Source organism: Anastrepha obliqua, chromosome 2, assembly GCF_027943255.1.
Source record: "Anastrepha obliqua isolate idAnaObli1 chromosome 2, idAnaObli1_1.0, whole genome shotgun sequence".
Lineage (NCBI taxonomy): Eukaryota > Metazoa > Arthropoda > Insecta > Diptera > Tephritidae > Anastrepha > Anastrepha obliqua.
In genome coordinates, this window is record NC_072893.1 from 80,628,260 (window position 1) to 80,640,781 (window position 12,522).

Genomic DNA, 12,522 nt, shown 5'->3' on the forward strand with positions numbered 1-12,522 from the left:
CACGCTAAGTTCACGAGTTACCTCCTTCAAACTTAAATGTTGGTCTTCCAGCACCATGGCATGATATAATTAAATGCCAAAAAGAAGCTAATTGACAGATCACTCCCAACCTCTGCGACACCATAGGGGACAGTTTACCAACATTCCAGCAAAAAAAGTTTGGACATATGTATGTGCAACGCGCGCTTTTCAAACGAACAATTCCCGATATTTTTCTGACAGAATTTATATGTATGAATGTAAGTAATGCAGTAAAATTTAAATCTGTTGTGTGCCGCGATAGTCAAGATATTTATAAAAATCACAACTATTCTTGAAGTTTTCACATAAAGTTTCCCATTCTTTCAAACAACATCTATTTAAATGCAAGAAGCTTTATTACTAATAGTTTCTATTAAGGGATAAGCAACTTTGCTAAGTCCAAAATACTCACAGAAAATGAGATAAGCCAATAATACAACAACTTATCAAATTGATTCGTGTGGTGTCGTATTAACTAGGAATACGGGAAATTTCGTGTAAGGGATATTGCGAAATAATAAGTGCCTGAAGAAAATTACTTTAAAAGGATTTTATTCTTTACTGTAAAATTTGAGAAGCTGAAGCTGGCGATTTTTCACGCGAAGCTAGCGATGTGATACTTTAGTGGCATAAAAAGTTTTTGTTGGTTTTGAGTAAAATATTTTTACAAATATTTTTAAAGTTTATATAGGCGCGGTATTTCTCCTTACATGCGCACGGGCACTGAGAATTCCGAATTTCTATACTTGTATATTCACCAGGTAAGCAAATTTGAGGGAGAGTACCCCTGAAGTGCATCTTTCAAATTGTCTTGTCGCTATTGCACATGATTCGTGGGCATGTTTCAATTGATTTGTTTCATGTTTATGATGTAGTATGTGTATCTAGCTACGTATGAATGTATGCAACTATGTATGTATGCATTTATGGATGTTTGTAGGTATATACACAGGTAAGTTGCGGTGTGGGAAACGTGTTTTTGTAATGCTTGATGCATGTGCTTATGAGAAATATCGCGAATTAAACATACTCATGTATGCATATGCATGTATGTATGTGCATGTATGTACCTATTAGTGTTATACATATGCAATAAATAAATATTCTGAAAAATTTCAAAATTGATTTGATATGTGTTGTTAAGTGTATTTATTATTTTTGTTGTTACCTTTTGAAACTCGTATTTTTTTGTTTTTTTTTTTTTCATACAGAAAATGCATAACACATTCACATCGCATCACAAACAAACAAAAACCAACCTTCGCAAACATTTTCAGTAACCCGCATCTCAAACATATTTTCAGTTGATTAAATCTAAACTGGTTTTTCTAAAAACAGTTAACATTGCCGGGAGCGACTATATTCTAAGTTAGTTAGACTTTCATAAATGAGAATTCATATACTATATAGTACATACAAACACGTAGCGTTTTGTGTGATAGTTAATTAGTACTTTTTTCGTTTTTTTTTTTTTTTGTGAATAAAAAACTTCTTGGAATATTCGGGTATTAATTACATATATATGTAGTATGTATTTAGGCGTATATTTAGCATACACATTAAGGCAACTGTCATGAATATTTGTAAATTCATGTTAGTTTATCAGGGTTATGCTATACTATATACGTTTATATATATATATATATTTGTGGTAAAGGTATTTATGTTTGGATGCATGTAATGTACTGGTGGTACAAAAAGTTTGTGGTGGGAAGAGGCTTATTTTCATATTAGCGCTGCTGAAAATATTTTCTAGTACTTTTTTATTAACGTTTTTCTTTTCTTTTTTGTTGCTTGATTCTATGTTGAGGTACTATTTGGTAGCGGTGGTGGTGGTTATGGTGGTACTAGGCTTAAAACTCTTTCAATCATAACGGTCTTGTTTTATTTTTTGTACAAAAATGGTATTTCAAAAACCTGCTTGTGTTATCCAATCGAGATATGAAACCATGGCAGTTTGAAACATGGTGCGAAAACGGCATTTTTGAAACTCCATGCGACGTTCGACACGATTACGTTCATTCGAAAATTCACTGCACAAAACATATTCGGGATTTTTTGTTTCATATTCATTTTTTGTTTTTATTTTTTTATTTGGTTCGGTTTGGTTTCAATTTCATTCAATTTTCGGGAAAAGAACAAATAAATCAGAGTAGATTGTTAAATGAAAGGAAAATATTTCAAACTATATATACAACAACAACAACATAAATATAAACGTAATTATAAAAATTAATAGAATAATAAATTATAAACATATACTGATACAAGTATTTCTATATGAATAATTATTTTTAAAAACTAACTTACCCGCTAAGGACACCGAGAACTAAGTTGAGCATAAAAAATGAGCCTATAACTATTAGAGGCACGAAATATATCCAATTAAATGATGAACCTAGAGCATCGTTGGTCTGCAAAAATATCATTTTGAAGGTATAGAGAGATGGATTAATCAAAAGTGCGCTGTATTGAAAAATAATTGTAAAACAATACGTCAATAGAGTTACAGCCTTTCAGGTTTTTATGTCATACATGCGTATGTATGTACATACACCAAATAGTACTTATATTCATATGCTATGAAGAGAAAGAAGTTTAAGTTAAAGAGCTTACCATTACAAAAATGCAACAAATATTTAATTCACAATTATTGTAAATCTATTTTGACACATAATAAATGGCAAATATTGTATTGAAAATTATATAATGCACGATAATGATGAGCGTTTGAAAATTTTTAATGAAATTTTGAATGTTTCTAATAAGCAAATTTTCAAATTCTCCAACTAAATTTGTATGATTTGTGTAAAGTACAAACATAAACGTACATAGATAAAATGCATAAAAAATATTCCAATGTCACATTGAGTATAATTTTAATATAGCAGTGTGAGTGTATCAGATTTTAAAGCAGATGTAATGTATGCAAACTGAAAATTGAAAGAATGCAAAATGACACACCAAGAAGAATTCAGCTTTGATGCATTCCACTTGCCAAAAATAATAACTGAAAAAATTTAAGTACTAACAATTATTACTTTCAGTGGGCGAGAGTGCACTGCCTCCTGAAACATGACTTACGTAGTAACATAAGTATTTGCAAGTGCAGTACAATGGTCTACTGACTGAGTGCTTGGACTTGTCCAACCTGTCCAACCTCCCACAAATCTAAATCTAACGGAAATTGGAAGAGAATGGATTCCATGTCAAGCGAGCCAGGTATCTTAGGCATTACCGTCAAATTTTCTAAAAGTTGCTTTATTCTCAGCTATTAAAAAGAACTAGGAAAAAAAATCAGAGGGGCGGTGTTTTCCAAAAATTACAAAAAAATAATGTAGCCTAGAAAATAAAATTTTTTTTTTTAAATGTTAAACAAAAATGCAATAGGGAATTTTTTTTCATTTATGTATTTTATCCTAAATAATTTTGCTTTTCACAAATTACATAAAAAAGGTTTTCCAAAAATTTTGAGCAAACAAAAAAATTTACTTTTCATTAAAAATTTTCAAAAACAAAAAAATTTTGTTTTTTCCCAAAAATATTACAGCAAAAAATATTTTTTAAATATGCATTTTCCGCTAAAAAATTGTGTTTTTCAAAAATTACAAAACAAATATCTCCCAAAAATTAAACAAAAAATTTTCAAAAAAAGTGAAAAAAAAATGTAATTTTGAACCAAAACAGTTTTAACTTTTTTCAAAAAATTTTGATCCAAAATATATTTTTTTTAAATATGTAGCACAGTACGAAGCACATGGAAGAGGTAGGCATTTCAGACAGTGCACTCTGCCCAGCATGTGGAGAGGAGCATGAGACGGCGGACCACTTTCTGTGCATCTTTCTTGAGGTCTTTGGCACTGATGTGTTAAGAAGCAACTACCTTGGTTTCTTGGCACCACAAGATCTACTCAGATTTCTTCTGAGGTCGGGTAGTTTTAAAGAAACTCGGCTTCCCTGGGTGCAGTACAATGGAGTGCTGTACTTGCTAGTTTGTCCCGACAAAACAAAAGAATATAACTTAGGAAGAAATTGAGCAAAGTTCAGAAGGTTTACATAGGTATCTACGGAAAAAACATACTTCTGGCAAGTTGTAAAATTGTTATCTTTTCAAGGTTCAAATGGTTGAATGTGATGGGCATAGAGTCAAACCCGTCTGGCCTGTTTGCCTTGATGGCGATGCGATGGCGGTATGCTTTATGTGCTATTGGAAAGGAATGTTGAAAGAAGGAAATCTGATACCCAATAATCAACTCCGCCTAAATACTTAATTTGGGTAAATTTGAAATACTTAGATAAAAAGGACACAAGAAAGTTTCACAAGAGGCGATATGAAGTCTCAGAGCTGTTTTCTGAACTAGCTTTTGAAAAGGAATATTCGGTATAGCACAAGAAAAGATGGTGTTGAGGTGTTTATGATAGAATACCGCTCAAGAGAATTGATGTGTAGAAGCGACACTACAGGACGGTGCGGTGAAACTGTTTGAAAATCTTATTTTAAATGCATTTGTTCGGACAGTACAAACTACTCAGAGAATATTTGTTAATTAGAAATTAGTCGACTTCTCAGTTATTGTATTTTTTAAAGGTATCATTACACGCTTTTCAGTCCCTTTCAACTAATTAAACCTTGCGTCGCCAAAAAAAAACAAAATTTAACTTAATTTTTTTTTATTTATACAAACAAAACTCTGTCGGTGGCATTACTTCTATTAGCGATAAAAGCAACGCGAGAAAAATATTGTTAGCTAAGTCGTCCCATAGGTTCTTCCAAAAACTTAAGTCAACTGAAATTGCATGAATAAAAATTGGCATTATATTGTTGAATGCATCAAACTGAAAGTCTTTATAAAGAGTAGTGCGTACACTTGAGGAAAAAATACATCTATAAAAGTGCATGTCATATGAAAATACAAAAACAATATTCACCTTCTCCAGTAGCTCACTATCATAAATGATAGGCAATTCTGTATTAGGTAAATCAGTATTCGCAATTCATAATGGGAAAAATTTATTTCAAATAGTTGTTGTAAGGGACCGGAGTTATGCATATTAAATTCTTAATAAAACTTGTAACCCATTTAATTAAATTTAAACAGAAAAGTATTTCTAAGTTTTCATTAAAGAAGAAAGAAGAAGGTTCATGTAAATATAATTTATTGAACGACAATTTCATAGAAAAGAATTGAATTTTGTATTAAAAAAAAAAATTTGTAAAACATTCCGTACCTCTGGTCCCCACAAGATGTTAGAGTAAATAAACCCCGTTTAGTGGACTTTCGTGTTGCAGTTAGTTTACGTACATTTATACATATAGAGAGAAGAGAGAAGGTTATATAGAAAAAGTAGAGCTATTAAATTACAAAGAGTCTAGTGCTCAGATGGTATTTTGTTGTTTAGCAAAATACACGATCCACTAAGTAACCCCTATTATTTTATTTGCTAAACGGAAAATCAGAGTAAGCGGGTGAAGTCCACATATTAAATTCAATTGGAGAAACGTACGCATACATACATATAGAGACAGTGAATATAAACTGGAGATATGCTTTCAAAATATACAACAATAGTTAGAGAATATCACAGAGTTGTTTGATAAAACTTAATAGCACATTTAGAAAGAAAAAAAACATAGCATATCTTTCGGCGCGCATAAAAAACTTATTCAGGTTTAGGTATCACGCACTTCTTAAGCACTCGAGTAATTTTACTTTGTACAATACAATCTTTTTGAATATAGGTATGTAAATGGACGAGTAGACAGTGAGACATTTCCAGAAGTTATTTTCCAAAAGTGCTAGCAGTTATTAACTACAAACATAGCCATAGACATACAAATTGGCAGTACGTACACTTGTATAGTATTTCTAGCGATGCTTGAAATGCTTGATTTTCAAAGTACTTTAAATGTTTAGATTTTTCTTTTAATTTACCCAATACAGTATTGCTGTCCAGCCCTCCATGGTGATACATTGGAACACAGTCAACATGGCAAACCCGATATTATCAAAACTAGTTATGCCCCAATTTGGCCCTTCCCATTTTTCCAGACACATACTCGTGTTATAATTACATACAAATGAACCAGACGCTTTATCCGTTGCATTATCCGTATTGCATGGTGTCTCTGATTCACCTTCCTTAACAGATTTATCTGAAAAAGAAATACATTTTGAATTTTATTATTGACAGGGAATTTAAAAAGCAAATGTTATGTTATTAGTTAACAGTAATATTTTTGTACGTCAAATCTGTCAAAACGGTCTGAGACTTTTAAGTCAATATTGTCAAAATGCCAGTCCTCACAATCGACATGGTTGGGGGTTCTGGTTTCGATGCTAGTACATATAAATATACTCCGAAATATCACATATTTTTTTAGATAATAAGTTTTAAAAAATTGTTTTTATTTTAAAACGCACTTTATTTGACATTTTACTCGCAATGGTAAGCATCGTGAATTGGCCGTGCATTGAAAACTTTCTGCGGCATAAATTACAGAAGAAATTATGGTATTACGCAAATTTCACTTACTTGGATCTTCTAAACTATAACAAGTCTTATGCAGAGCGCCCGAATAGAACTCGAGTCCGATGATTGCAAATATAACGATCGCAAACAAGACCAAAAGTCCGATTTGAAGTAACGGCGCCATTGCCTTGATAATGGATTTTAAAACTACTTGTAAACCTATTTTCCGCAGCAAAGATTCCAAAATGTAGCAGCACAGCAGTTTGAAGGGCGAATAAAATGTTGTCGAAGTTTTAGCATAGATGAAGAAAAATTGTATATTAGTAGAGGTTAAGTGCAATATTGTTTGTAAAAATTTAACACTAACTAGAAATTCAAAACAAAAACAAAAAAAGAACTTGCGCAACTAAAAACTAAACAGCTAATAGTTGTCGAGCTCTAGCTAAGTAATGGAAATATTGAAATATGTTTGCGTTTATAGTATCAAAAAATAATGAATTAATTCTCATTTGAATTTGTAATCTAAAACTAAATCTTGCAGAATTTCTTGAATTCTTTAATTGATATAATGACTATCGATGTGGAATTATATGCGGGTGCATCTCAGTGCTTACAAAGAGAGGGGACCTAAAATTTTTTTACAAATGTAAGACTTACGCTGTAATATTTCGGAAAATTATTTTTTATCCTAAAAAATAAAAAAAGAGGTTGAAGAATGTTAAAAAGAAGCAAGATAATAGACCTTAAAAAATCTTCACCACAATTTCCAACATCCAATTAACCTCAAAATTATTAAAGTCTTACAAAATTTTTTCAGTTTAACCTTATTACACTCAAGGCTACAAATTAACCAATTTTCAGAAAAAATTTAAGGCCACACAAAAAATAATTCTTTATATATATAAATACGCTTATATGTATATTATTATGGTCCACAAAAGTCGGAGATTTATTGTTCACAAATATTATTCGATGCTGATAAACATCCTAGTTTTTTTTTTAATTAAGAAGTCAATTGATATTTAATGTTATTGCAAAGCGTATGAACATTTCATGCCCATGTATTTTACCTACAGAGGCTCAAACGCTTCTCACTGCTCAACTATAAAACAGAATTTCTGAACTGTAAATTAATTATTTTCAAAAATTACCATATTCTTCATTTATTTAGAGCCTATTATATTTGTTCATATAAATAAATTATATTTATATTCAACATTTCTCTATTTTAATTTTCTATTTATATTCAATATGAATTCTATGATATAAAAATAGAACGAAATTAAAAAAAATCAACCATATGGTATAAAAATATAATTCATGTCCAAACGAATAATCATACAAACGTGAGTGTCCTTGAAATATTATACTAAACTTTTTCATAGGTTTTTATTGCGATTTTGCATAGATTTTACCAAGTTTTTACATATACTCGTATTAGGTCTGGTGGAATATTGTGCCATTGGCTTCTGTTCCGAAAAATTGTATTTCTTAGTTTTCTAGACAATTCCTGACAAGCATGTTCGATTACATTAAGATAAGACAAATGTGCGCATTTTTGGCATTGGTTAGGGCAGTTGCAGATGAGCCATAGCTTGGCAACCACAAAAGCGACCTTCGGGTCGTTGTCCTGATACAAAGAAAAATTGTGCCATACGGTACATTGCCCAACATTAGCTTTATGGATATTCAGATATTCAAATTTACCCATAATGCCTTTTACAAAATGAGTATCCACACCATTAGCAAGCCACTGCCACGCTTCACAGTAGCCTTTATATTCTTCGACGCAAATTCAGTATTGAACTTTCTGCAGATATAACACTTTCCATCGGACCCATTTTAATTACATTTGCTTCCACCTGTGTACCTTAAAACAGCAGAATATGAACAAAAAGTAATTTATATATTTTATATTTTATAGTTATATTTTACCATATTCAAGAAGTTTATATCCTTAGTTATACATATATTCAAAGGCAAATTTCATACGGGCGCGCTTGTTTTTCAGACTTTAGTGAAATTCGCCCATCGAAGTTATATTTTTTTAACACATTTCGAACTGTTTCATCACAAATTACTTCATTAGTATTTTCCTTAAACATTTTGCATTACGGCTGACACAAAAGAATTTTTTTAATTATTTGTTCTTCGGGTTCATTTAGTTTCTTCCATTGGCCTAGGCGGCTTATATTTGCAATCGAAGTCACTTTTGTATCTTTCAAGTGTAAACTGCATTGTTAAATGAACTCTGTTCATTAAATAGCCGATTTCTTTAAAAGTTGTTCCACCTTCATGCCGGCGTGCCTCCATAGTGGTTTGTTTTCCTGATGAAGCCGTTGTGCAAGAGTTATATCTTTCATTTCAAAACTTGTAGCAAACTAAAACTGTAACATTTATTATGAAATTGATCCGCGAATTCCTCGCGCGCTTGAAATAAAAGGGGATCCTATCGCATCCGATTTGTGCACGATTGTTCGTATGGACATAAATTCTCAGAATTTGTTTATTTTTATTTCTCAGTTCAAAAATGTTGCATATATGTATGTCAATATAATTTTTTATTGTGATTGAATCTAGTAGGCTATAAATAAATGAAATATGTACATGATTTGTTCCAAATAAAGTATATTTATCGTTTTGAAAAACTGTTTTAAAGTTGAACGCTGAGTATATAGAACCTATTAAGAATTGGAACCATTGTATATGGGAAAAAGCTCGTTTTCCCAAATTTATTATGAAATCGTTTAAAATTCATATTCTTCAGTGTTCAAATTATAATTCTCTTTAGCAACTATCAAGCTATACAAAATTGTTAAAAGTTTATTAAATAGTTGTGCTAACCATTTTTTACAGCACATAAATAGAAGAGGGCTTATTTTTTCTAAATATATAGTATTTACGTATACATTGTTATTGGCAGCCGCCGTAGTGGAATGCGTTGGTGCGTAACTACTAATCGGAGTTAAGAAAGAACGTAGGTTCGAATCTCCGTCTATAAAATAGCAAAATGATAGAAAACGTTTTTTCTAATAGCGGCTGCCCCTCAGCAATCAATGGCAAGCCTCTACGTGTATTTCTGCCATGAAAAACCTCCTCATAAAAATATCTGCCGTTCGGAGTAGGTTTGAAATTGTAGGTCCCTCCATTTGTAGAACCACAACAAGACTCATGCCACAACTAAGAGGAGGAGCTTGCCTAAATACCCAAAAATGGCGAAGCGCCAATTATTTATTTTATTGTTACTATATATTTTTAGCTTTGTGACTCCAAAAAACCAAAGAGAAAATAGTAACTAATTTTAATTGTTTTTTTTTTTTTAATATTTTATATACAAGTTTTGTGTGACGATTTGCACGCTAACATATTTCATTATTTCACGCTACTATTAAATTATTTATTTAAGTAAGTAGAACTAAAGCTAAAAACATCATAATTGTAATAATAGTTTTTCTTCTCATTTTTTAGATACTAAAGTATTTGCATTCTACGGTAATTGTTATGAAATTATATAAAAACGAGGTAAAATTATTGGAAAAAAATGTTACTAAGTACAGTTAATTTATATACATACACATGGTTTTTATTCTACATAGATACATATTTAAAATGTTTAACTTTATAAGCGCTTACAACTAATGAAACTACTCACTAGGAATTCCAGAGACTAATTTCAAGGGCCTTAGCACACGTATAGCCCTTAATGTTTTTAGATCTACCTCAATCCATTTTTGTGGGAGCAGTGCCATAAATCTGATGTTGTTTCGAATATGCAAGTGTTTTGTTTTTGTTAATTTTTTTTTATTGAAAATTTTCGTATAAATGTTTTTTTTTTTTGTTTCGAGTTGAAGTTAATAAGTTTTGTTTTGTATTGTAATGTTTTTTTTTAAATAGATGATAATTTTTATTTGGCAAAGTGTTCCGATTGCATGGCATGGTATAGCATGGCATTAACGTGTGTTTAGTAGCAATGAATTTTAGATATATGTGGTGGCAAAGGAGGATATAAAAGAACATCATATAAATTAATAAATATTGCAAATATAAATATGTATGCATATACGAATACGAGTATATTCAATTTGTATAAAGTTTTTATTTTGAATTTTGTTTTTAGCTAAAATTATAAGGTGATATAGCGTGGCTTTTACATTATTCAAAGGCATTGGAGTGGGTGGGCGGGAAAAATCCATATACGATAAATGTACACACATAAAACATAGATTTGTGCGGCGAAACTATTTGCATTTGCTGATTTGCAAAAGTTTTGGGAATTTTCAACGCATAAATTTAGGTAGTTAATGTAATGGGGGGAAAAAATTAACACGAGTGCTTTAATTACAAATAACTGAACGAAAGAAGCAGATAATTTGTTTGCCAAATGAAAATTATTATATTTACTATACAACAAGATATGTATGTATGTATATGTACGTATGTATGTATGTTAGTCTGTAAAATTACAGGGACTACGAATACAAATTTTCTTGTGTACATGAATTATTATTATACAAGTATTTGCATAAAGAAACATAATTTTAATTTAATTTTTTTCATTTGTTTTCTTTGTATAAAATATTAGTAGGTATTCCACACACACGAAAAGGAACCAAAGCAGTGAGGCTGCAGTCAAGTTGCCTCATTTCAAAAGCAAAATAGTTCAAATTCATCTTGAAAAAGTAGTGAGCCAATATCGAGTTAAGAAATCAAACAATTTTGCTTTTGAATTTTTGAAGTAAGCTGACCACAGCAGAAGTCAATTGAGAGTTTTCAAAGGCATTTTTTTCTTTCTCTCTCTCTCTCTAGATCAGTTATTCACGCAGCTTAAGCTTGTCGAATAAGCTCGACTTTATATTATATTAAGAATTATTATTTCTTTAATCACTAGTGTCAAGTATTAGTGTTTTGTGTGAAAGTGTACAAACATATTTATAGGAGCATGCGAATTGTGTTAGGCTACATAAGTGTTGATAATTACAGCAGTTATGGTTAAAAATAAAAGCAAAAACTCAATAAGAGAAAAAACTAATATTTATATGGAAAAGGGTTGGTATGCCGCGGACACTGGGTTCAGAAATTCACTACACACACCCACACTCACCACTTATACGAGTACATGTACGTATAGGTACTTAACTATATTTGCAACTACGCTCGCGCGTTTTCTTACACATCGTGTGACTATGTATGTATGTATGTATGCATGTGTGTATTTGCAGCGATTTCCATCTAACTGGACAGCCTAAAACTGCCTTTACAGCTAACGATTTTCATAGTAAATGTATACAGCTATTCATCTATGTAGTTGTTTGTTTGTATGTAGTAAGTATGTGTCACTATCTAATTGTATTTGCTTACCCACTGCCGAGCACGTGTGTGAAGTTAGCGATAATTTTTTATGATAAACAAACAACATTTATTTTTGTAGGTGTTAGTAGTTTGTTTTTTTTTTTTTGTTTTTTTTTTCTAGAATGTGTATTCTACTAAAAGCGCTATTAACTAGCATTCTTTCTATATATTTATGTATGTATAAATACGCTTGCTTCATAACTGCGACCTCATCGTATATAAAATCGAATCTATGTATTTTATATATTTTGAAAGAATCTACAAATATTTAGTATTGAATAAAAAATAGCTAAGGCAAAATATTTTTGGTCTATGAAAAAATAGTAGGTATCCAATCGCACAAATTTGCCGAGCAGTGTGTTTCTCAAATTTAAGTATAACAAAAATATCCCCAATCTTTATGGAAATGCAAGAACAATTTTAACGACTTCACTTCGCGGAAACTTGGTTTTGGTGCTTTGCACTTGTTTTTTTTTTATTTTTAGTTTTTATTTATTTAACTATCCCTGGCTGAGTTATTGCATAAATATTCTTACAACTATGCAATTATAATTTTGCACTTAGAAGAATGCTTTAACGAGGAGTAGCAGGCAAACTGCTTCTGTGGTATCACAGAATGGATCGCCAACGGCCTGAGTGAGTTGTTCAGAGACCTATAGTACTATGAAGTTATATTCAACA

The 12,522-nt window shown here is 31.0% G+C and overlaps 1 protein-coding gene across 3 annotated transcripts in view; it reads right to left on the bottom strand.

Annotated features, from left to right (window-relative positions):
* Window positions 1–12,522, bottom strand: part of LOC129237120 (voltage-dependent calcium channel type A subunit alpha-1) — a 241,212-nt gene that overhangs the window by 177,879 nt on the left and 50,811 nt on the right. For 2 of the 3 annotated variants that reach the window (XM_054871587.1, XM_054871589.1), the window contains 5 exons: window positions 10,145–10,245; window positions 6,556–6,711; window positions 5,955–6,175; window positions 2,332–2,435; window positions 1,939–2,054 (listed from right to left, as the gene is read on the bottom strand). In XM_054871587.1, the coding sequence (XP_054727562.1) occupies window positions 1,939–2,054; window positions 2,332–2,435; window positions 5,955–6,175; window positions 6,556–6,711; window positions 10,145–10,245 (698 nt within the window). The remainder of the gene's footprint in view (window positions 1–1,938; window positions 2,055–2,331; window positions 2,436–5,954; window positions 6,176–6,555; window positions 6,712–10,144; window positions 10,246–12,522) is intronic. The other variant, XM_054871590.1, reaches the window with a different exon arrangement.